Source organism: Camelina sativa, chromosome 1, assembly GCF_030686135.1.
Source record: "Camelina sativa cultivar CO46 ecotype springtype chromosome 1, ASM3068613v1".
Lineage (NCBI taxonomy): Eukaryota > Viridiplantae > Streptophyta > Magnoliopsida > Brassicales > Brassicaceae > Camelina > Camelina sativa.
The window spans coordinates 26,094,074-26,119,923 of NC_141880.1; the positions used below are offsets into that span (position 1 = coordinate 26,094,074).

Genomic DNA, 25,850 nt, shown 5'->3' on the forward strand with positions numbered 1-25,850 from the left:
TTTGTATAAAACTCAGCATACATATCTTCCTCTTCATCTGACCACTCAAGCAGACCTTCTTGAACTCTAAGGGTTTCAAAGATTGTTCTTGGAAATACCACATAACGAGTAGGATCTTTCCAACTTATGTTCATAATCTGATTATAAATCAACTGCCCAAAATCAAATCGGATGCCCTTGATAATCTTGTAAACTACCCGAGCTTGGTTAACAGAAAGATGATTCCTGTGTTTCGAAGGAACCCAATTGTATGCTGCCAACATTAAAAGAGCTGCACTCTCCTCAGGGAAATCTGCAACTTTTAAATTAGCCCAAGTCGACTTGTCTTTGCCACTTAAAAACTCTGCAAGTTCATTCCTACTCAACTTATCACTGTTGTATCAGCTTTCTTCTCAACTCTATTCAAAGGTGCAATACTGAAAGCTTGATTAATTGTCGTAGGAGAAAACTAATACCAATGTCCCCTCACAAACACTTCTCTCTGTTTCTTGCTCCTCTGCTTCTCGGCATGTCTTTCAATCTGCTCTTGTACAGAGATTTCTTCAACTCCAAATTCTGTATCAGGTTCTGAACCAGGATCCTTCCTTTTTCTCTTGTCAACAGTCTCTACCTCATCATCATTTAGATTCTCTCCTTCGAGATCATCTACCGCTTGATTGACTTGATTCTTTTTCGATTCTCCTTTAGATGAATCATCATCGCTGTCGGATCCGTATGGCACAATCCTTGGTTGAACTTCTTCATCACCACTTGACTCATCAATCAATTGAGGTCGATTGACAACCCCATCACCTCGAGACATCTCCGACTTCCTTGCTCTACGTATCAACCCACTTCGAGTCTCCCCAACCATCTTCGATTCGTTCTCTCTTTTTTTAATTTTTCTTTCGATACACATGAAGTGTCTTATGACTTCCCTTTTTAAAAAAATAAATAAATAAATATCTCATCAAAAAGATTTATTTTAAAACTTTGGAACCTTCAATCATCCAAATATTCTCCTAAATATTGAGCAAATCTTTCTTTTAATAAACCAAGCACTATAACCACTGGTTTTCTCAATCCACATTAGTTTCTAATAAACCAACAACCTTCTCAAGAACTTTTAACATGTACCAAATTCTTAATCCATATCTCCTATTGTACAAGTTCTTGAACCATCATGTGACTATTCACATCTCACACACCCCAATCGAATTTCTTAATGTAGAGAATCAATTAAAGTCAAGAGCTTTTGTGAAAATATCAGCTAATTGTTCCTCAGTATCAACATGCGCAATCACAACTTGCTTTCTTTCAACCAGTTCTCTGATGAAGTGATGTCTCACATCAATATGTTTTGTTCTTGAATGTTGAACTGGATTTTTAGAGATATCAATTGCACTCCTATTGTCACAATACACTTGCAGCTCTCCTGAATCCATACCATAATCTGCTGACATCTGCTTCATCCACAACAACTGAGTACAACAACTCCCCATTGCTATATATTCTGATTCAGTTGTAGATAAAGACACTGAATTTTGTTTCTTACTCAACCAGGCTATTAGATTGTTGCCTAGAAAGAAACATCCCCCACTAGTGCTCTTTCGATCTGTTACACTTCCTGCATAGTCTGCATCACAGTAACCAACTAAACCCTTGTTTGAACCTTTAGAATACCAAATTCCAAGATCAACAGTTCCTTTAACATACTTGATAATTCGCTTGACTGCTTCAAGATGAGACTGTTTAGGTTTTGACTGATACCTTGCACATATACCCACACTGTAACTCAAGTCTGGCCTACTAGCGGTAAGATATAACAAACTCCCAATCATCCCTCTATATTGCTTAACATCTACATCCTTGCCATCAACATCTCTTGATAGTTTCAAAGTAGTACTCATAGGAATCAAGGCTTCTTTGCATTTATCCACTTAGTGCCAATGATATTCACATCTATTGGTCTACGAATCAGTTCCCAAACATCATTACGCTCAAACTGTTCTAGTTCTTCTTCCATGGCTATAATCCAAAAAAACATCTTGAACAGCTTCTATATGATTCTTTGGTTCAATCATCGACACAAAACACTCATAGAAAACGGTTTCCAGAGTTGTAAAGTAACTTGTCATCTTCCTAAAGTCAATATGTACTCCTCGAGTCTTCATTTTCTCATTCAAGTCTCCAATGACATCAGATGTAGAATGATTCTTATGAACTTGTTGTACTTCTTCTGGTTTTGTAACAGGAATGTCCAACTCAGAACCTTCATTGTGTGCCTTAGTGATACTTACCTGTTCTGAATCACTGTCTGAATCATCACCTCGTACAGCTACAAATTGATCATCAAAAACCACATTCACTGATTCCATGATTAAACCTGTACGCTTGTTGTAAACTCTAAATGCTGTCTACTCTCGGCATAACCCAAAAACATGCCTTCATCACTTTTGGAGTCGAATTTACCAAGATAATCCTTGTCATTTAAGATGTAGCATCTGCACCCAAACACATGAAAGTAGCTCAGATTTGGTGTTTTGCCTCTCCACAACTCATAAGGTGTTTTTGTAGTATCTCTTCGAACATAGACTCTGTTAATTATATAACATGCAGTGTTTAAAGCTTCAGCCCAGAATTTCTTAGGAACTTGTTTTCCATGTATCATTGCTCTTGCCATTTCCTGAAGAGTTCTATTCTTTCTTTCTACTACTCCATTCTGTTGTGGAGTTCTTGGTGCCGAGAATTGATGTGAAATCCCATGTTGTTCACAAAACTCCTTCATAGCCTCATTTTGAAATTCTCCACCATGATCATTTCGAACTTTCTTGATTCCTCCTCGTTCATTAAGTAGTTGTAAAGCTAAAATCTTGAAGCTGTCTATCGTATCTGACTTCTCACGAATAAAACGAACCCAAGTGTATCTAGAGTAGTCATCAACTAGTACAAACACGTATTTCTTTCCTGCTAAGCTTTCCACTTGCATTGGTCCCATTAAATCCATGTGAATTAGATCCAAAGCTGATTTTGACTGAACATCTGGAACCTTTTTGTGCTGAATTTTGACTTGCTTTCCCTGATTACAAGGACCACACACCATATTGTCTTCTCCTTTAAGCTTAGGTACTCCTCGAATTATCTCTTTATTCACAAGAGTAGCAAGATTTCTTGTATTCATATGTCCAAGTCGTTGATGCCATAGATCTATACTCCCACGAGCACTGTAGCATTTGATTGACTGTTTCTCCCACATGTAACAATTATTTCCAGATCTTACACCATATAACTTGACATTACCTGACTCATCCAGTGCTTTGCAATCGGTTTTTGTGAATAAAACTGACAATCCTTCGTCACACAGTTGACTAATGCTTATTAGGTTTGCACGCAGTCCTTGAACAAGATAGACATTCACAAGTTGTGGAAGTTCTGTATCACGTGTTATACCTTTGCCTTGTATGAGACCATGACTTCCATCTCCAAATGTTATTGTACCTCCTTTCAATTTCTTAATATTCTGTAAATTACTCTTGGTTCCAGTCATATGTCTTGAGCAACCGCTATCAAAAAACCAGGGCTCCGTGTCTTCTTGTTCGTCAGTAATCATAGCCATATCGCATCTTGGTTCTGTTTCTTTTTGTTCTTCAGTAATCATGGCCATATTGCATCTAAATCCTGATCCAGAAGCTGCCATTAACCCTAATTGATATAGGTCAGTTTTCTTCATCCAAACTTGTCTTCTAACTCTATTCCAGAAGAACCTTCCTTGTTGCTTTAATGTATAGACCTTCTGCCAATATTTGTAGCAGAATCGTTTGTAGTGACCAATTTTTCCACAAAAATAACAACTCAAAGATCCATTAGAACCACCAGTAGACACCTCCTTCTCAGATTGATAGGTTCCAGCAGATACAAATTTGGTTGTCTGTGATTTAGCTCCCTTGTTCTCATTAAAGCCTAATCCTCTATGAGTCTTCTCAGTTCTCCCATAGCTCAAAATTTTGTCAAGTTGCTTTGTTCAAACAAACATATGAATCTTCCTATGTTGTTGATCTAATTCAGATTGCAGTTCTGCGGATTTTTTCTTTTCTTTAAGTAGCTCATTGTCTGCTTTTGCCGATAAGACCAATTTTTCTTTCATCAGATCTAGCGAATCTTTAGCAAGCTTTTTCTCATCCACCAATTCATTCTGTAAAGTCATAACAAGTGCTTCTAAGCGAAGTTTTTCATTTATCAATCCTTGATTTTCCTTTCCCAGGGAAATAAGTGTATTTCGCACCTCTTTGTAACTCTGAACAATGTCAAGAACTTCTTCTTCTTTTGATTCTGAATCAGTTACCTCTTCCCCATTCTCAAATTTGGTGATTCCCACCATAGCCACTAAATTAATGAGTTCTTCTTCGATGCTGCTATCACTATCTGATTCATTCTCAATGCTAATCATAGACTTTTCTTTCTTGACTTTAGAGTTACTCACACATTCCTCATGTGTGTGTCCAGTCCCTTTACAGATTGTGCACTTGGCCTCTCCCAACTTGATTGTTGGACACTCTCGAATAAAATGACCGAATCCCTTACATTCATGACACTTTAAATCAGCCTTTTTGTCTTCACTCGTCTTCTTGAATGAATTACTCTTCTTTTGACCTTGACCTTGTTCTACCCTTCTTAAAGCTCGATCAAATCTTCTTACCAGCAGGCTCATAGCATCTTCTTCTCCTTGATCAGTTATGTCTTTGCTAACTGCTAGAGCTATTCCTTTTGGTTTCTTAATTCCATTAAGTTCCATCTCGTATGCCTGTAGCATTCCGACTACTTCACCATAACTGAGATTGTCTAAATCTTGAGAGACCATTAAAGCTGTTTTGTATCCCATGAACCTTGATGGAAGACACCTTAAGAACTTTTTCACTAACTTCTGATCCTTATAAGTCTTCCCAAGAGTTAAGGCTTCTTGTGCTAGAGCACTCAACTTAGAGCTAAAGTCTGAAATTGATTCATGCTCCTCCATCCTTAGATTCTCAAATCTAGAGGCCAACGTATCCTTTCTTGAACTCTGCACTTTTGTTGTACCTTCATAATGAATTTGAAGGATATCCCATGTTTCACATCCCTGAATCAACTCGAACTGTTTTCTCCCAACACTGCAATGAATAGCACTTAACGCTCTTGAGTTGTACTTTGATCTCTTTTGTTCTTCATCAGTCCAGTCTGCCTCAGGTTTGGGAATTCGCTCGCCTGATTCATCCTTGATCGTCGGTTCCTCCCACTTCTCTAGAACAGTCTTCCAAGCAAGACGATCAATACCTCCTATGATGGATTTGATCCTTGACTTCCAAAATACATAGTTTCCATCATCCAAGATGACTTTGTTGTTGTTGATCAGATCTCCGTAGCTCTCCATCTTGTCCGCAGAATCTCACTTGTAGTAATCCGAACAAGTGTTGCTCTGATACCAATTGAAAGTGTGAGAACTTATGATATGAACAATGAAACAACGATTTCTTTAAACTCTCCTTTGATTAATAGAAAATCTATTTACAAGTTTACTCTAAACAATTTTCTAATCTCTCAAAACTCTCTTTAAAGAAACCTCAAGCTCTTTCTAAGTTCTTAGCTCTTTTCTTTTCTTAAAGACTAAAACTTAGTAGCTAGGTTAACTTTCTCTTGTTTGTGCTAAAGCTTACATTCAGCTTTTGCACCCAATTTATAGAACTAGGCCTATGCTACACAAAGGGTAAACTACCTATTCTAATCCTAATAGGAATTGGACAATTTTCTTTTTCTTTATGTTTTAGGAAATTTTCTTCTTATTAAGGAAAGAGTATCATCATATCACCTATGATTACTCAAATCCCATATATTATTTTAATATACATTAATTATATTATTCTATGTAATCCTTTTAATTATATCATTTGATTATGGTTTGTGCTTATATATAAGTTGTATCATTCTATTTGATAATAGTACACAACAATATAATACAATCATATTCTCTCTATTCACATGGTATCAGAGCCACAATGATCTAACGATCGACTTTGTTCCTGTTTCTAAGCTATGTGTTTCTATTGTTTATTTTTGTATTAAGCTAAGTGCTTCTACATTCAAGTTCATTATGAACCTCTGAATCTAAGCCATCGAGCTTCTTTTTATTCAAGTCTACCATCTTAGACTTCTGAATCTAAGTCAAATATTTTTTCTTTTATTTTAAGCCAAAAGTGCTTCTATCATTCAAGCTTATATATTATAAGTCTTTGAATCTATGTCGAATTTTTTTTTTTTTTAAAGAAAAAAATTGGATCTCCTTCTCTAACCATCGTTGATGTCGGCTACCTCAACATCACACAACTCGTCACCGTGTCGAGTCTTTAGCAAATCTTGCTCAACAAGAGCTCATATTCTCAATTCATAATCGGATCTCCAACACTTGGACTTGTCAATCTCAAGCTATTATTTTCGCTTCGCTTCATCACCCCTTGAGATTGAAGGGGCGTATTAAGGAAAGAGTATCATCATATCACCTATGATTACTCAAATCCCATATATTATTTTAATATACATTAATTATATTATTCTATGTAATCCCTTTAATTATATCATTTGATTATGGTTTGTGCTTATATATAAGTTGTATCATTCTATTTGATAATAGTACACAACAATATAATACAATCATATTCTCTCTATTCACACTTCTTTCTTTATGTTTATATTCCTATTATAAACATGAAACTCTTTGATCTTCTAGAAGGTTCTTCGGCCTTCTTGTCCTGTGTAAATCTTCCAGCTTTATAAATGCCGACATAAATAACTTAATACTCTATTCTTGTACTAATACTCTGTTCTTCTGAAATAGTTCACCCTTTTGAACAAATGCCGCATCTTCAGTATATATACTTTGAAGTTAAAACTGTAAGAAAATCAAGTAAAATAACTGAGCTATAGCCTATGGGTTGGTCGTTGACTTTAAAAAAATTACGAAACTTGGAAACAGTTAAAAAGAAATAAAGAATAATAATATCTTCAATTGAGTGCTGGAATGATATATATATGCGTTGTGGACAAGAGATTGGCCATCAAGATTCCGTATTTTCAAACTTATCATATAAAAGAAAAAGATCAGATACACATTATTATTATTATTCCTCGATCGCCTAATAACGACATTCATTAAGGGTTGGGTTGATTTCCATAAGCATGAAAATATGGGGTGTTACTGTTAATCTTCTTCATTTTCTTTTGAAAAATAGTACACACATATTGTGTTGTACACTTTGTAGTTAAGTTATTAGAGACGTCAAAATAAATTGGTAAAATGTATATATATGTGAATTGACTGAAAAAAATATATGATAATATTAGTAACTAGGACTTGACTTAAAAAGAATTAAGAACATAACATTAATTCAGAAAATTTTAGAAACTAGCACTTTTTAGTGACGTAAAATATCAAAATTGCCTTCAAACAAAAAATAAAAAATGTAGCAGGTATTATATTCTATAAAATATATTATTTAATAAAAAAATAGCATGTCATAGTAAAATAATAAACTTATTATTTAGAGAAACAATGTGTTTTTGCCACAAAAATTATATCTTTCACGTGATCTTATTAAATAACATGTAATACAAAAAAGGTGTGTGTTACAAAAACAAATGACAATGGAGATTCTAAAAAAAATTAAGATTCGATGAAATAAAAATAGAAATTTTTGGCTGTTGATGGGGGAACGAACAGAGAAATATCCAGAGAGATAGGATGACGCTATTGTTGATGGTATCAGAGAGGTTTGGCCCGATGTAGGAGGATATAAAGAAGGTGGAAAATGAAGAGAGAGGCAGTAATGAGGGTGTTGGTCTTGATGACAGTGGTTAAAGCTTAATTAGAGATTTTGAATTAGTGGTGAGAAAGAGAGAAGGAAAAAGATAAGGGATGAAAATGGACAAGAAGAAATTTGTTGTATTTTTGAACTCAAAAATAGAAAAGGACAGCACGGAAAAAATGAAGGTAAATGTAATATATAGTTTGGATACTATTTGGTCAAATAGCAAATGGTAGTTCCTTAATTTCTTTCTAAAATTCTACTATACAATGCATATAGCCCAAAAAAAAAACAAAAGAATCCACTAATTTTTTATATCTACATCTAAATCATTAAGTGATATATCCTCTTCATATCTTCAAACAATCTATTATATTCTACTATATATATTAATCAAACTTGCTATGTGATCAGTTCACATTGAAACAAATACATAGACTTTGATTCGAATGTTACCTCTATAGTTACCAATTACGAAATCGACAAAAATTTAGCTATACCACAAACATACAGTAAAAACTAAAAACTAATGTTACTGTTTTGTGTCATCAATTAAACCCAAAGAAACAACCGACAACAATAATACTAAACAAAGATACCACTGTCAATGTGTCATATATAGTTTTACATAGCCATACAAAAGAGAGAAAGAACTAGTAGAAGTGTAAGAGTGACGGAAGAATCTTGTCCCAACCAACCAAGATTGGCTTTAAAAGAAGGGAAACGAGAGAGCTAGAATCTTATAATAATTGCAGAAACAACCTTTACCCTACGGGATCGTGCTATATATATCAATTATCAAGGCCCTAACTGGTCAGTGTAGGTCCGCATCTCCCCTCAGTAAAATGGCTCAAGGACATCATCGTCATTTTTTTATTTGATGCCAAAGACTTTTTCATTTTTGCAGACTTCTTAAACCATCCTTCTTCTCTATATTAACCAAGTAACCAACGATTCCTCCACACTCTCTCCCAACTTTTTTTTTTTTTTTGGGTTAGTCTCTCACTCCGGTCAGTCAAAATGCAGCTCCTTCCGGTCATCTTACCGACAGTACTATACGTCTTCCTCCACCTTTTAAGAGGCGGCTCTGGCTCTGTTCCGCCATTGGCTCATTCCAGTCAACACGTGCCAGCCTCTCATTGGCTTCCCGCTACCGCCACCTGGTACGGAAGTCCCGAGGGCGACGGCAGCAGCGGTAATTATACATCTCTTTACATAATTTTCTTTTTGGTGATTGGGTTTTGCTGTAACAAATCAAAATTTACTGCGAACTCAATCAACAATTAATAACTAATGTTAAGGGCTTGTAAATTAATGAAACCGCGCAGGAGGAGCTTGTGGTTACGGGTCGCTAGTGGACGTGAAGCCCTTCAAGGCTAGAGTTGGAGCGGTGAGTCCGATTCTGTTCAATAGCGGCGAAGGCTGTGGTGCATGCTACAAGGTCAGGTGTCTCGACAAGACCATTTGCTCTAAGAGAGCGGTCACCATTATTGTTACCGACCAGTCACCGTCAGGACCATCTGCTAAAGCAAAACACACCCACTTCGACCTCAGTGGTGCAGCCTTTGGCCATATGGCTATTCCCGGCCATAACGGCGTCATCCGCAACCGTGGTCTATTAAACATCCTCTACCGCCGGTACCTTTTCGCGCTCTAAATAACCAACTTATTATTTTATTTGACTTCCCAAGTTCCAAATGCTAACCAACAAATTAAATGTGATACATATTTTGGTTTTTTCTTACATTGGGAATGGCAGGAGTAAACAAAACAAATAAACTTTAACGGCGTTCTGGTTTTTTTATGGTCCCGTAGTTTGACCATTGACTACACAACACACATCTATGGATCTCTGACACAAAGCACTTACACTTGTAATTTGTTTTGTAAAAAAAAAAAAAACAGAACGGCATGCAAATACAGAGGGAAGAACATAGCATTCCATGTGAACGCAGGATCAACTGATTATTGGCTATCTCTTCTAATTGAGTATGAAGATGGTGAAGGAGACATTGGCTCTATGCACATTCGTCAAGTAATATATATTTTCTCGTTAATTATCTGATCTCCCTCCACCATTGCCTTAAAATGTCACATTGCTCTATAATTTTACTTAGATTCGTATATGTTGAATTATCAAGGCCGGGTCTAAGGAGTGGATAGCGATGAAGCACATATGGGGAGCAAACTGGTGCATCGTGGCAGGACCACTCGAGGGACCATTCTCCGTCAAGCTCACCACTTTGTCCAACAACAAGACACTCTCCGCCACCGACGTCATCCCCAGTAACTGGGTTCCCAAAGCTACTTACACCTCCCGGCTCAACTTCTCCCCTGTTCTCTAATTAGCCTCTCTTCATTATTTTATTTTATTTTTGTTGTGGGAGAGAGTAGCACAAAGAGGACAATGAGTGAAGAGAGAGAGAGAGAGAGCAAACAGTAATTAAGTAATACCAGAGATCAACTGTAGCCATCTCCAAAGTTAGGGGAAGAAGAGCTTGCAATGTATGTGTCACTACTAACTTTCTATGTTGTCCCTTTTCTTGTTTTCCTTGTCCATAGGGATGTGTGTCATCTATAATTTTGTCTGTGGGACATTACTATATAAGAATTTACTCAAAAAAAAAAAAAAAACTGTAATATGCAATCTCATTACTTTTTTCATCCAACCCTTCTGTCTGCCCCACCCCACTTTCTCACTTGGCAACTCTTTCAACATAATTGTACCTCAAATTTAAGTGTGTTCTGTTCTCATTCACTTTCTAACATGCTCGTTCCTACATACATTATACATACATGGTGTCCGTGCCTGGAAAGAGACGAAACAACTGGACCTGACAACCACGTGCCCCATTATCAAGTCACTACGTAAATAATGTTAAGACTTAAGATGGTTCACATGCCACGACCCTCTCAACCACATTATGTCCACATTCATTCATACAATCCAATGATTCATCCAACAACCTTTACTTCTTAAAGTCTTATAAATGAAATACGTGGAACCAAAATAATTTTAAAGTGAACATCATCCAAGACAAAAAACCAAATTTTGCAGAACAAATATAATGGTAAATAAAAAATAATAACCAACACAAAAGGACTAAAATTCTCTCTCCAGAAAGAGGAAATTGTGCCCACAGATAGCCCCCACTAGAGCGTCTATGTGCGCATGACTTACCCCTTCTTATTTCGCCCGCAGCTATTGTGACTTCAATATCAAATACTCCCCACAACAGTAATACTAAAGACCCTTTTTCACTCTGCCTTGGCTCCCTCAGCCTCAGCCTCAGCCACATGTTTTTCTCCCTCTCCTGAGGCAGCAACCTCAGGTTTAGCTATTTCAACACTTGCGTCTTTGGCAGGTGAAGCAGGTTTTTCCTCTGTGGCCTTTGGATCCGCAGGTTTCCCATCTTTTAGGTTCTTGGCGTCTTTTCCTCCTTTTGCATCCTTCCCATCTTTGGCATCTTTTGCATCTTTGCCATCTTTGGCATCTTTGGCTGGAGGAGGAGGTGGCATCATGTGGGGTGGGGGATTAGTCTTGAGCTTCAAGAATATCTGCCTCATTCTCCCTAGATCAGTTGGCTTCCCAGGTTTAGGACCTTGGATAACATTCACTGATGGTTTCTTGTCCGGATCCTTTTTCCCTCTCTTCTTCTCGATGTTGGGAACCTCACGCGGGATTAGCTCTGCAATAGCTTTCCAGTAATGCTTGTCAACATCTTCGTGGAACTTCTCTTGGTTAGCCCAGTATAGCTGCAAGAGAGACAAAAATCAATACACCTAAAGAGTCTAAAATGGCTGCAACTGGGAACTGGGAATATTCTCTTATCACTGCTTACTTTTTCCTTTTCGCGGTTATCAGTCTTGTTGGTCTCAATAGTCTTGTCTCTTTTCTCGTAGAAGGCTTTCTTGAAATCTTCTGCTTCAGTTATGATCTGGTTCCGCATCTCCTTCTCTTTCCTTTCCTTCTCCTCAAGGTGAATGGCGTTTAGACTGCAACAAATGCGTGCCAAAATATCAGTTTCATATACTATGTTGAACAAGAAGAAAAGCATGGTGGTTCCACATTCCAGTCCAATCTGATACAGAATTGACACACCACTGAAGAAGATGAAAGCATATACTATTCGGGTTGTTTCTTATTCGAAATCAGATGACAGAGATTCTTTTCACACAGGTGAAACAAAAAGCATGGTGGTTCCATTCTATCTGATATCAAAATTGACACATTACAGAAGAAGAAGAAGAAGAAGAAGATGATAGACACAACGCATACTATTCGGATTCTATCCTAAATTGATTCCAGTTCAGGTCATAGAGAGATTCTTTCGTATATGATGAACAAAGAAAAAACCAAGGTAGTTCAAGTCTAATCTGATACAGAAGTGAGACATCACAGATGAAGATCGTAGGTTCTTTTCTTTGTCCAAATCAGATCACAGAGAGGGATTGCAATTAAACTCCGATCGAACAAACCAACCGTGATCTACTTCAAATATTCACTTAGCTACTTCAAATGATCAGTAGCTAGTCTCTCCCAAATGAGAGGAAACAATGACAATACTGTTTCGTAATAGATTCTTGAAAATTTTTGGATATCGAAACCAATAATAAATTATCTACCTAAGAAGACACTAAGGATCTATATCTAGGCGTAATCTAGACGTGTAATGTGCAAATAAGAGGGAGAATGAATCAGAAGACTAACCGGCGCCACTCACGGCGTTGAAAACCCTCCTCCCTCATCTCATTCGGATCTGGAAGAACCGGACCATCGGAAGAGAAGATCGCGTCGCCGCCGTTACCGTTAGCTTCAGACTCGAACGGAGAGGAAAACTCGTGGCTAGGTGAGGAAGCACCAAATCCGTAGCCGTTAGGGGAAGCAGGATTGTCAGATCCATCACCACCATTAAAAGAAGAGGAGAATCCACCGGAGGGATGTTGATGTTGGGTCGGGGGGGGAGGTGGCTGAGCTTCCGAGAAACTATCGTAGCCAAAGTCATCGTGCTCGGACGGAGAATGGGTTTGAGGTGGGAAATCTCCGTCGTCAAAAGTCGCCATGGTTAAAAGGAGCTTTTCAGATCCTCTCTCGTCTTGGGGGACTCTTTTGATCGATCTCGCAGAGTAGACAAGAGCCTTACGGAGACTAAACGATGCCGCTTTTGACGTTAGGCGTAGATCTGACTCGCATTATAATTATTATTTTCTTCAAAGAAAGAAAAAAGGACACGTTGACCAAAACGTGTAACCAACTCACCGAACCGATCGTCTCAAACAATGTCGTTTTGATCTAACCGATCTAAACGATGTCTCATACCCATCTTCTAGAAAAGATCAAAAAAAACAAATTTCGATTCTGAGCTTTTAACGAAAGAGGGAGGCGAGACGACAATGGCGGATCGGTTCTTCGAAAACAAACGTGATTCGCTTAGTAATCTGTGGGGAATATTGCTTTTGTTCATCAACATACAAATACGTTGGCAAAGAAACTCTGTCTTCAGATTCAATTGTAAGTGTAAGTGCATTTCTTTAAAATGATAAAGCTGTTGATGACTCCCTCCTCCTTTAATTTCTAAATGGCTTATAGAAGGAAGATCAATGGCTAAAGGATGCAAGCTCATTCACTTATGTTTGAATGGTATGGCAAAAGGTAGTGCAGCACGTGGGCGCTTGCTGGTATTATGCACGTTTTTATAAATGTTCAGCTGAAGCCAGACGAGGCAGAGGATGCCAAGGGAACACTTCAAGTATATAATCAAGAATCGGTTTCCAAGTGGAAATTACCTTCCTAGTGAACAAGATAACAGGAAACATGTTCTCGTGCATTAGTGAACAAAACAAGAGTTCCTTCCTTGGCCGAGGAATGTGAGCGTGAAGCTTAGAAAAAAGAGACACAGAGTCATTCCAATTCTGCTCACATAAAGCAGTGGTTTCCGGCCAACAGCCACAGTTGCAGCGAGCAGTTTTGTCTCGCCTTGTATCCCTGCTTCTCTCAGGATCTCTGGCGTATAGTAGACGGTGGCGTCGATACCTGTGATCTGCTGGAAACATTGGATCAAAAACCCAACGATCAGCATTTTCCGTACTATAGGAGATGGGCTTAGAAGAAGCTCACGCCACACCGGTCTCTCTTCCTCGCTGCCTTCTGTATGTGCAGCCGCCAGTTGTATCTCTGCGCGACGCTCTTCTGCTTCGTCATCTCGCTAGTTTGTTTTCATGAGCCCCTCTCGTGCACTGTCCACTCGGCCTTTCATGACCAGCCACCTCGGCGACTCAGGGATCACACACAGCGCAAATCCTACGAAAACGGAAGGAAGAATACCAACTGCAAGCATGATCCTCCAGCTGGGATCATCAATTCACCATTAAGACCTTGGTGCAGGCTGAGCAATGAACGTGGGGACATCCTCTCTCGGCATTATGAACCTCTATCTGTCACTTTTTAGATTAACAAATGTTCAAATGTGTTCGTTGATACTTTCATTTGAAACCATGTGATATCTTTTGTTTCTCATTGCATCATCAATGATACTTTTTCCATGGATGTTTTCACTGCTACTACTGAGATATGATGACTTTTGAGAAATACATTATTTGATACACTAAGCCTGTTTGGTAGCCTTCTCTTGGCCACACAGTGGCTTCCATTATCCCTTTTGCATCAGTGTATCATACGGTTATGATTGGTGTCATTCAGAGTCTAGGGAAATTGAGTAATTTTGTTACATTCAATCTGATAAGTATATGCACCAAAATTTTAATACGGATGGTTATCATCTGACAACATAGAGTGAAGAACATGACACAATATTCTCTCTTTTTGGCAGATAGAGAGACATAAAAGAGATGGCAAACATAAAACTAACGACACGGCTAGTTAAACAGAGGGTTACTAGAACACCAAAGATTTTGGATTACACGGTTATGAAATTCATTGGTTGTTGTTACTAATATCAGCCCAAACAGAAAACAAAAACAAATGCATTTGATACTAAGGCCTTGAATGGTTGTTGATTTTTAAATGAGTTTTAGATTTTGGTAACTTTTGATGTTTAGTGTAGATTTTAGTTTTTGCAAAATAGTAATTTGATTAGATTTTGGTTCTTTATATATAATTATTAATTTTTATAAGAAAAATGGAAATAAAAAAGTCACGTTGAAAAACCCGTAAAATGTGGTTTTTGGATTTTATGAAGGAATCGTCAAAATCCTCCAAAATCTGTTTTTCCTTTTTTTTTAGGAAATATATTTTTGTTATAATTCTGAATGGCTTAAAAATTGAATTTTGCAGAATTAAAAACTAAAAACAATTCAAAAAATGTGTTGTCATTCAACACCTTTGATTTTTGGTGTGGATTTTAGGTTTAGCAAAATCTTGAATGGTAACATTATTAGTTTTTTATTTTATGTATAGTTTTTAACTTTGAAAAATCTAGAAAACGTATTTTCTGGATTTTATGAAAAAATTACCAAAATTCTTCAAAATATGGTTTTCCTAATTTTCAGGAAATCTATTTTATATATATATATATATATAATTGTGAATGAATCAGATGCCATTGAAGGCCTAATTAGCCAATACAACCACAAAAAAATACTAGATAAGCCATAAGGTTCCAACATACAAAACCAAAATAAAAAAACAATGATCTCCAATTCTCTTAAATTTTCTTCCTCTTCTTTGAAGGCAAAACTCTCTAATGTTTTTTCACTAATTCCTCATCAATAGTGAGATCAATAGTGAGGGCCATATTTGCAATGACACCAGGGATGAATGATTTCTCTAACCAATCCGTCTTCAAAGAGTCAGATTCCCAAATCATCTTAGCAAGTTTGGAACATGTCGGATCATTGACTCGGGTAAATGATTTATTCTCCTCTTTCCTACATACTTGTTCTTTAACCATTTGATTTTATCAGTCAACTGTTTCACACTCTTTATCTCAAAAGATATAGAGTTTTGAACAATTTTGTATAAAGTATGCATGTCATCGGAAACACTATTATTTGTGTTGGTCCTATGATTAATTATTTTTTGGAGTAAGACGACCTTGTCTTGGCAAGTTTCCAAAAATCCAAAACATAAATATATTATGATTAAAGGCTATTTAGAAAAAAACAAGAGAATTTTTGAGAAATACCCCTTTTGGTGTACCTTTTTTCAAAAATACCCTTTTCATCTATCCATTTTCAAAAATACACCTATGAAAAATTATAAAGTTTTATATGGTTCACAAGGTACTTTTAGATAATAACTACTACCTTTAGACTCGATCCAAATATATATGAAGTTATAAAACATTTAAAAAGGTTTTTACAAGGTTTTAAAAAGGTTTACAAGGTTTTTAAAAGATTTTTAAACAGTTTTTAAAAGGTATTTATACTGTATTTATAAAAGATTTAAAAAAATTTACACACATATAAATGTAATTTGTGTATATATTTATAGGATTACACACAAATTTTTAATGGTTTTTTGGTAAAGTTTGAAATAGAGACTATTTTTGAAAAATGGTATTACAAAAGAGATATTTTTGAAATTCTCCCAAAAAATAATTCACTTTTAAATTTTTGGAATACTAGTTCCTTAAGTTAGGTCGTTTACCAAACATGTTATATTCTGTACATTTTGTGATCACTTTTTTTTTGGCAGTTGGTTCAAACTAAAACTCACATCACAACTTTTAGTTCATATTAACTTTTCTTATATAAAACTAGGTGGCTAGCCCACGTTTCAATTTAATTTTATCCAGTTTAGTAATTAGTTACTTATATGTATTTATTTATGTACACGACAAATAATAGTTTGTGGAACAACGATTGATAATGCCAAATGTTACCGAAACAAACTTATCCCAATATTGTAATCATTTTGTTTTCTTGTGTGGAAATAAAAAGAGATTAAAAGAATAAAAGTCTTTTAACTGTCCTAAACCTTTAAATTTTGGTAAAATCTATAACCTTCACAATTTGGTAATCGACTTCTTCATTTATAGGCCATCTGATGGATTTAGACTAAAATCAAAACCCATCACTCTATTCACTGTTTCTCGAACACAAGACTATTAGTAACTAAAAAACAATTTAAATTGATAAAAATGACTACATGTTAGGGAAATTAACTTATTGTGTTAATAATTATGATGAAAACACATAAACTAAAAAAATAGGCAACTGTCGCCTTTTTTATTATCAACAAAAAGATTAATTCAAATAAACTAATAGGATGGAAAAATGTTTACATATGCGGAGATAAACACACTTGACTTGAAATAAATAATCTCTTTGGTTTTTAGTAGGTGCTAAATTAGTTAAATTTCTTAATTATTAACATTTACATATGCACCCATGATTCCATGAAGCAAGGGTTTTAAGTAATTTAAGGGATTTCATGTCCATAAAATTTCTTAATTAGGCAGCAGATGCTTTAAGTAATTTAAGGGATTTCATGTCCATAAAATTTATCTTGGCAACTTGGTTCAACCCTTTCTTTCTCTTTAACATATGCAGAGTTCGATGTCCATATTGTCAGCATAAATATGGTCCTTGATGATACAAATTGAGCTTTTAATATTGAAAAAAAACCATTATCATATGTTATTTGAGTATTGAACTGTATCTAAAATAAATTATAGATCAAATATTTGCTCATATTAACCCACGAAGTGAACATTAAGTCATTTTTTCGTTTTCATGCATGCTTGTGTATAATTCGCCTCCAGCAAAATAAACAAAAATATTATCTTGATATGACTCCGTCACATGCAGCTATAGTCTTCGGTTTAAGCTAAGGGGGAGAGAGAGAAAGAAAGAGGGCAAGCTATTGTGTATAACTTTATAAAAATTGGAACTTCGAAAGCTAATTAGTAACTGTGTTTTGTGTTACTTAGTCTGCCAATCGATATACATTTATATATACTAGGAGATTTTCCGCGCTACACGTATTTATATATATATATATATATTATGAAATACAATTCTATATATTTCAATAGATTTTAAAAAATTGTAAATACACTTATACATATATTGAATAAATGCAAAAAGAAATAGTGGGTTTAAGTTGGGAATATATTTTATCTGGATATTTTTTAGATGAAGAATATAACAGAATTATCAGAATAAATTTGTATGTATTTTCTATATAGAGCAATTTGAATTTATAAACAATACCAAATCCATTAATTAAATAAATATATTGGTATATATTTACTAACTTTGAACCTTAGCAGATGATTGTAACCTTTAGCTTTAGGAGGAAAATTAGCATACCCGAATAATGTTTTAATGATTATATTATAACTGTTCAGATATTACATCAGAATTAGTGTTACACACATTGACATATAGAAATGCTAATGCGTATGACTATATTTTAGAAATTATTATACATGCAAACTCACCTAAAACTGCTGCCTCTATCCCTACTATTTCCTTTCTTTATCGGTGTATCATTATCAATAACACAGTCACTATCATTGCGTATCTACTTTCATTTTTGTAAAAACTGAGTTTCACACAATGAATTTGTTTAGATGGGAAACAAATTCAACAAAGCTTTCTCTCAAAGAATCAGATTAAAACTAGAAATTAAAAGAGAGATTTAATCTCTTGATGAACAAGGTAGGGTTTGCTCAAGAACAAAGATGAATTTAGGGTTTTTGTATTAATTTTCGGATGGATTACAATGAAGAAGTCTCCCCTTATTTATACTCTTCTTCTCGATTACAGAATATATTAGCTTTCCTTGTAACTCAAACTAAAGTAAGGAAATTTGCTTCTTCTCTTCAAGTCGGCTACCAGGCGAATTGGGAAGTCGACTCTTCACCTTTGGGGCTGGGCCTCCTTCTTCCGGATAGGCCTCAAGTAAACATTCAATTGGATCTTAACCGGATTCCCGGTTAAGTAATTGAATTATCTTTCTGGTTTAGACCGGTATTTTGGGTGTGCTAAATCCCGCACCAACAATTTTGTCTTATCCGATCTAATAGCAGAGCTCACAAGCTAAGACTCTTTAATGTTCCATATTATTCCAAATGTTTTATTTTCCCTTGTACGTACCATTAAGCTTTCTGCCTTTCTCCTTCGCATATACGCTTCCATGTACATTTTAATAGAAACGAAGAATCATCTATTCGTATGTTTGCGATCGAGAGCACTGGAAATGTTTTTCTAAGGTGCTAAATCTATAATTCCAATAATTTATGGAACATATGTACCCGGTTATGGGCCATTTTGAAAATTGCAGCTCATTAGGGCCCAATAACTTGCAAAATGAAAAGGGTTTATGGTTAGTGGGTTACTTTTGCAAATGCAATTGAAAAATAGCAAGTCAAAGAATGTTAAGTCTAATGAGAAGAAGTCAAAGAATGGAAAGTCAAAGAATGTTGAGTATTCTTCTCTTGTTGGAGCTTTAGTGGGTTTTGGTATGGATGAACTTGGTGCTGAAAAATGTGTAAGTAGTCTTTCTTCAGAGGATAAGAAGATATTTGAGAGCAGTTGAAAGCTTTGCAGTCTAGGTAGTTAAACTTTCACTTGGAGAAGGACGGGTTTCTTCATCAACTCTTAAAAAAGATGGATGAAGCATCTCGTTAGATGCTTTTATTATGAGTTTAAGCTTTTATTGTTGCTCTCTGAAATGGACGTTTTGTTAACCTTTGCTGAAAGAATTATTCTTGAACTTTTTGTTATCAATTAGCAAACTAGCATATTCTGCATAATGCTTTTATTATGAGTTGCTTTTATTGTTGCTCTCTGAAATGGATGTTTTGTTAAGCTTTGCTGAAAGAATTATTCTTGAACTTTCTGTTATCAATTAGCAAACTAGCATATTCTATATACTAGTATTGTTCATGGCTTCATAATCATACATCATCATTAAGAAAGATTCTTTATTAAAATTGTAATCAAGGATTTATTTTTTTTCTCCTTTAAGTTCTCCGTCAGATCTTGTTTGGTTACATGAATCGTAATTCTCTCCTTAATAAATGAAAATTTATCATTAAGTTGATAAAATAAAAAAATTAAATCTTATTTAATATTTGACATATTAGTTTTCTAATATCTCGTTTTATATTAGGTAGAGAAAATTTAAGAAATGTAAAATTATAAATTAAAATTGTAATATCAGAGTAGTAAATAATTGTGGTAGGTTGCAAAGATTGTAGAGAATTAACTAAGGTCTGAGTACATTTAATCCAGATTTACTTGTTTGGTTACATGAATTGTAAAAATAAATTTTTAAAAATATGTCCATTTTCAAAAATTTGACTCATATACAGAAAAAAATTCTAAAATTTTATAAACTATATAAGCTATATAATACCCACCAGCGAGAAGTCAAGAGATGATAAGATAATTTGAATAAGCGAAGATCTAACAAAGCCAAATAAGCCAACTTTTTACATAAACTTTTTTTTATTGAACTCATTTGGTTGTTAATTTATTATGCGAATATATATATTTATTTGCTTGCGTTTAGATACATGAGCTAAAATTTAATAAGTTAATTTGTTACTACAGACAAATAATATTAATACCCAAGAGATAATAGGGGACAAATATAATTAGTGTTTATATATAGAACAAATGCACACACACAAGGATATGCAAACAATAAGCAAGAAGAAGATAAACTTATTGATAAATTTGCTTAATACATAGTTGACTAAATTTGATATATGACTGGAATGAGCAAGATGTGTTGCAGTGGCAACATCAAAGGCATCCGTCGCAAATCCTTGTGTTAAGGTGAGTCGTGAGCGAAGATAACTATTTCAATCTTTGCCACACCATACATCCCTTCTTCCACAGTGACAGCATACCTTAAAATCATATAAACCATAATAATTTTTTTTTTATATATTATTCTAATTAGCAAAAACCTTATCGACATTGTTGATGTTTACTGTTGTTGTGGTCTTCATCTTTATCACCTCTCGGTATTAGGCTTTTTCATGAATTTGGTCTGCTTATGTTCAAGAGAAATACAAAGAAAAAATAAGAAAGATATAACCTAAACAAAAAAAATACCAACATAGTTTGAAATAGGAAATGAAACCTTAACCTTAACTACGTTTATGCGTTAAAGCCATCTGAGCTATCCAAACTTTTTGATTATAATTTCCGAGTAATATATATAAGGTTCGGATTAAATTCGGATTAAAAAAAAAATTGAAAACCGATCCGAATCCGAAACGATTCGAAAAACATCCGGATTCTAAACGGATCCTATATATCCCAATCCGAAATCCGAAAAACCCGATCCAATCCGAACCGAAAATCCAAACTACCAGGGCTAGTTGTCACCCCGTTTGCAATCTTTTTTTCAATGTTGGGTTGCTTAGTTAGTTTGTACTTGCAAAATAAAATACTAAAACTACATGCATTCATATAAGATATCATTAGAGTTTTTTTTTTTTTGGTCAAACTAATAATTTTCATTGAAATTAAGTCTCAAACTCACTCAGAAGAGGAGGAATTACAACCCAAATAGAAGAGAAATACAAGGAAACAGGGCAAGAGGTGCCTACAAAAACTCCAAAAGAAAAGAAACCAGGGATAAATGCAAGATATAGTTTTACAAAGGAAGATACGTGAGATCGAAACATAACAATCCCAACGACTCCATGAGAGACTGTATCCAGTGCAACCCAAAGGGTTACAAGCTCCACAACTAAGGCAGAGGAAGCTAACAACCGGGAGGAAGATCCTTGCAAAACCGGTGAAGCTTGATCATCCAAACCACTCACAAGAGGGACATTTGGGAAGAGAAAGAGGCTGTTGGTGCCAAGATGAGGAAGCATAGCTCTAAGCAGAGACTGATCTTCCCAAATTACATCGACATAAACAAAGATGCGGATGCTAAAGGTCGGGACAAAGCCCTTAGTAACAAACAATACTAGAACAAATCTAATAGAGACCTCAATACAAGGTAAAACGGAGTCATCATTGACGTGATCCAAGAGAGTCAAATTGCAGTCCAAGAACAAACCAAACTCAATGACTACTTTCCAACAAGGGTCACAGGGCTCACCATCCCATTCAACACAACTAGTTAACTCTTTCTCTATCTCAGATTTAGAAAGCCAACTAAGTTTAGTAAATGGAAGGCATAAGAGCAAGAAGTCAGAAGCAAACCTTGATGAGATGCGCTCACTTCGGAACTGACAACATGAACTTCACACGGCAGTAAGCCATCGTAAGGCAACGCCAAGAGAGCCACTGGCCGTTGACACAAAGGATGGGAGATGAGGATAAGACACAAGCACTACCAAAGGTTTCAGAACAAAAATCTGAGGAAGTAGCGGTGCAGAGAGGAGAAGCGGCGATGACGAGAGGAAGAGCGATGGTGTGGAGAGGAAGAGCGATGGTGTGGAGAGTTGCCAGAGCAAACAGGGGAAAGGTTTAGACGAAAAGGAGGCTAGCGACGACGTCTGAGAGAGAGATTTGTCGGAGAGCAAGCAAACGTGAGAAGGAGGGTCTGGTGGATCCGGTGGTTCTGGTGGGGTTGGCGGAGATGGAGGCTCCGGTGGCGGGGCTGCAGGAGGCCTCAGATTGAGGAAAGGAACCGAACACATCAGAAGAGTAAGAGAGGAGGTCGAAATCAACAAAGGGGAGAAGGTCATCTCAGGGAAAAGCTCGCCGGAACAGAAACGTCACCGGAGGAAGGAGTCCTGAGAGATCTCACCTAGTAACCAACCACTATTCAGGATTAAGGGTTGCCGGAAGAGCAACGCCGGTGGGAAGAGCTCATTTCGTCAAAGGCTTGCGGCTCCTTGGAAGATGTGCCTGGGAGAGAATTTTTAGGGCGAACAGTTCAACTATATTTAAATATATCAACTTCAAGATATCATTAGAGTTATGTTTCTATTTAACTATGAAAACATTTGTATATACATGTTTCGATAATTGAAACCGAACCTTTCTAACTCATGGTGTTGGAGATCATAATATGGTTGGACCTCGACAGTTACCAGTTACCATTTACCATTTACCAAGTTACCTGAACACACACAATAACATATTATTAAAGATAATCCGGACCATGTAAAAACATGATTATGTGCTAATGGTTGAATGTCATAACATACAATAAAAAAAACTGATCTTACTCACCGATTTTTTCACATTCGCATATAAGATCAACATCTGTAAATTGCTAATATGATATTAGTGGAAGTAAATTGCGAATGTGAGCCAGTGATGGAAGAGTCAGAAATAGGAGGGTATATATAGATTTTTAAATAAGGAGTAGGTTTTCTAAATTTTTTTTCAATAATTTGCACACTCATTTAATCCAGTTTATCAAATTTGGAACTGTTACCAAGTTAAGCGGGATTATGAAAATATATATTGATAGCTAATTACTAATTAATTAGGTACTATCTCGCGGAAAACCGCGGGCTGAACTTTTTTTAATGAAAATTTGTAATAATTTATTTTGTTATTATGTTATTTATAATAGTTTGTGATTAAAAATTTGTTGCTTATATGATAATTTTTGTTTTTTAAAAATATTTATTGAAAAACTGTCAAGAAAACATTTGCATATAATGAATAAAATTATTGAAATCTTTGTGAAATTTTTGCTATAGTTGTGAAATAAGTTAAAAAAATATAACTAACACGTAAAAAAACTTTTATCTGTTATTTTTTTTGAAGTATAAATTAGTTTTGATTCTAATAGATTTGTTTACTTTTCTACAATTTATTTTATTTGATGTTTTCCCTATTTTCGTTTTTAATTAAAAATATTTATTTAATTAATTATTTAATCTTAATTAAGTTTTTCTAATGGTAATTGAATGTAATTTTTTACACATTTTAAGGTTAGTTTTATATTTGTACTTTCCAATTAATATAGTAAGATGAATTGATTGGATGCAAGCTATACTACAACAGATTTCCCGAAATTTTAGAGGCATATGAAATCGAATATACCATTATAATTTGAGTAAATAGTCAACGTATATATATTGTTAGTTAATTAAAGAATATCTTACGTATATGGAATGAAATCACTCATACGAATCAATCTTGAAAATAGGATACGAATTTAATTTGAATAACGAATAAAAGGAAATTCTTATTTACTTTAAAACGTTAATATGGTAATTAGATTATGAAAGATATTTGATAGAGATGTCTATCATTTACCATAACTGTAGTTAACAAAATGACTAAATGATAGAAGGTCACAGTTAATGTTGTTTTGAAAAACAAAACGTTGCATTAAATATCCGTGCATAACCCGCCAACATAGGATCCGTGCATAACCCGCCAACATAGGATTCATCATCACTGATCCATAATTTTTGTTTTGTTATTAGGTTTTATCCGGTGGTACACCACAGGTCTATTATTTTGTTGATATGATATTGTAATGGTTTAGAGGTGTTTGTAGTCGATGGTGAATTGAATTTATATATATATATATATATATATATACTGTTAACGGTTGTAAGTAGAGTTTTGTAGAAACTCTTGATTCGTAAGTTGATAATATACATTTTACGATTTGTTAGTTTTGATTTAGGAATGAATGATATTGAAAAACCGGCCCAAAATATTCAGCAATCTTAAGGAGGATCCGGATAATTGAATCAATTATAATTTTAATTAAAAATCCGACCCGAAATTGGCAAAAAATGATGGCACCCTATTGTACTCCAAAAATGTATTCCAAGCCGTATATGTGGATATACTTGTTTGGTTCCAAATATCCTAAGATAATTTTTAATATATATCCGTTTATAAAAATTCAAATCACATCATATGCTGAAAAAAATCTAAATTTTTATTAACTTTATGTATTATATAGTAATTAAAATAATTAAATATAATATTAGATAAAAATGAAAGGAGAATTATATTTTAATCTAACATGTTGATTTAAATGAAAGGATTGTGTTTGGTTGTAAGGATTGTAGAGAATTTAGTTGGGACTTGTTTAGATACAAAGATAAGAAAGGATGACACAAAAATATACTCAAAAAATGTTAAAATAGATAGTTACAAAAATATTTAATATGTGGCAAAAATGAAATCCTTATAATTAAACATAATATTCAACCTCTGTTAGATATTAATACATGAATAGTTTTACTTATATTAAAAAATAAAGAGGAATAGGGGATTGAACCGGGGTCCTCCTACGCAGGAAACCATTCCTTTTACCGGTCAGACCATTTTGAAGATATCTTCTGAACGTTGTTTTTATATTGAAGTATGTTTTATTGATAACTTTAAATCCGATCCGGAATCCACGTGTTTATCCATTTAGGATAAGACTAAAATACGATTATACCCTCTCATAAATAATTGATTTTATTTTAACTCCAATCACATATTTTTATAATTTCGTATAAAACTGATGTTTATTTTATAAATGGTTTTTCTTTTAATAGTAGGAATTAAGTCATTAACATTTCGTTCTCACGAATTAGAGTAATTAATTAATTACTACTTTAATTAAATAAAATATAAAACGTTAGAAAAATATTTATGACCCGATTAATTTTATAAGTTACAGATAACCGACAGCTCATCTTCTCTTCTTGAGTTTTTGAGAAATTTTGTTTTAGAGCTTTACAAACTTTTTAAATATATATTTTTATGAGTTTCTTTTCATTTTTGAAACTAAAAAAATAAGTACTCATTTAATACTTCATTTTCAATAAGTACTTCAAACAATGAGTACTTGATTTTCATTTTTTTTATTGAAAATGAGTACTTCAAACAATGAAAAATAAAAAAGTGAGTAGTTCAAACAATGAAAAAGTATGATATCCAAAAAAACAATATATGAAAAAGTATAAATTAAATACAAATTCTTGATATTCTCAAAACATAATATTCTGATCAAGAACCTAAGCTACTCTTACAAAAAAAAACATATGGAAGTGTTGGATATTATTACATATTTTATTTCAATTAAATTTGTAACTCTTCGACAATCACTAACCATTAGAAAAATAAAAAATAAAGACCATCAATCCATCATAGTAAATAGAACACATGACAAGTACCAAAAAA

The 25,850-nt window shown here is 34.6% G+C and overlaps 3 protein-coding genes, 1 long non-coding RNA gene and 1 pseudogene across 5 annotated transcripts; 2 read left to right on the top strand and 3 right to left on the bottom strand.

Moving 5' to 3' along the window:
* Positions 1-1,214: 1,214 nt before the first annotated feature.
* Positions 1,215-1,889, bottom strand: LOC147950390 (secreted RxLR effector protein 161 pseudogene; annotated as a pseudogene).
* A 5-nt stretch (positions 1,890-1,894) lies between these two features.
* LOC104789097 (uncharacterized) lies at positions 1,895-5,386 on the bottom strand. Its single transcript, XM_087513201.1, has 4 exons — positions 4,011-5,386; positions 2,425-3,965; positions 2,111-2,317; positions 1,895-2,007 (listed from the first exon to the last, which is right to left on the bottom strand). The coding sequence occupies exons 1-4, from the start codon at positions 5,384-5,386 to the stop codon at positions 1,895-1,897; spliced, it is 3,237 nt and encodes a 1,078-aa protein (XP_087369327.1).
* A 3,091-nt stretch (positions 5,387-8,477) lies between these two features.
* Positions 8,478-10,392, top strand: LOC104766752 (expansin-B1). 2 transcript variants are annotated; one of them, XM_087462710.1, is made up of 4 exons: positions 8,478-9,006; positions 9,140-9,449; positions 9,717-9,846; positions 9,953-10,392. In XM_087462710.1, exons 1-4 carry the CDS (start codon positions 8,832-8,834, stop codon positions 10,154-10,156), a joined length of 819 nt encoding a protein of 272 aa, XP_087318836.1. In that variant the 5' UTR covers positions 8,478-8,831; the 3' UTR covers positions 10,157-10,392. The 2 variants fall into 2 exon arrangements, with proteins under 2 accessions (XP_087318836.1, XP_087318841.1); XM_087462715.1 differs by having other exon boundaries at positions 8,628-9,006; positions 9,929-10,392.
* Positions 10,393-10,765: 373 nt separating this feature from the next.
* Positions 10,766-13,115, bottom strand: LOC104766750 (clathrin light chain 1). Its single transcript, XM_010490692.2, has 3 exons — positions 12,523-13,115; positions 11,654-11,807; positions 10,766-11,567 (listed from the first exon to the last, which is right to left on the bottom strand). The coding sequence occupies exons 1-3, from the start codon at positions 12,873-12,875 to the stop codon at positions 11,070-11,072; spliced, it is 1,005 nt and encodes a 334-aa protein (XP_010488994.1). The 5' UTR covers positions 12,876-13,115; the 3' UTR covers positions 10,766-11,069.
* A 74-nt stretch (positions 13,116-13,189) lies between these two features.
* LOC109131027 (uncharacterized) lies at positions 13,190-14,420 on the top strand. The gene is made up of 2 exons (XR_002036761.2): positions 13,190-13,323; positions 13,402-14,420. It is a non-coding gene; the product is annotated as an uncharacterized LOC109131027 (long non-coding RNA).
* Positions 14,421-25,850: the final 11,430 nt, after the last annotated feature.

Bases quoted from the DNA above. Each gene is read 5' to 3' on its own strand.
- LOC104766750 (XM_010490692.2), bottom strand. From the start codon at position 12,875: ATGGCGACTTTTGACGACGGAGATTTCCCACCTCAAACCCATTCTCCG. The intron at 11,808-12,522 runs GTTAGTCTTCTG...CATTTGTTGCAG, and splicing joins CAACGCCGTGAGTGGCGCCG to TCTAAACGCCATTCACCTTG. The intron at 11,568-11,653 runs GTAAGCAGTGAT...TCTCTCTTGCAG, and splicing joins ATAACCGCGAAAAGGAAAAA to CTATACTGGGCTAACCAAGA.
- LOC104766752 (XM_087462710.1), top strand. From the start codon at position 8,832: ATGCAGCTCCTTCCGGTCATCTTACCGACAGTACTATACGTCTTCCTC. The intron at 9,450-9,716 runs GTACCTTTTCGC...AAAAAAAAACAG, and splicing joins TTAAACATCCTCTACCGCCG to AACGGCATGCAAATACAGAG. The intron at 9,847-9,952 runs GTAATATATATT...TGAATTATCAAG, and splicing joins GCTCTATGCACATTCGTCAA to GCCGGGTCTAAGGAGTGGAT.
- LOC104789097 (XM_087513201.1), bottom strand. From the start codon at position 5,386: ATGGAGAGCTACGGAGATCTGATCAACAACAACAAAGTCATCTTGGAT. The intron at 3,966-4,010 runs GTTTGTTTGAAC...GAGCTATGGGAG, and splicing joins CAACATAGGAAGATTCATAT to AACTGAGAAGACTCATAGAG. The intron at 2,318-2,424 runs GCATGTTTTTGG...ATCAATTTGTAG, and splicing joins CGACTCCAAAAGTGATGAAG to CTGTACGAGGTGATGATTCA.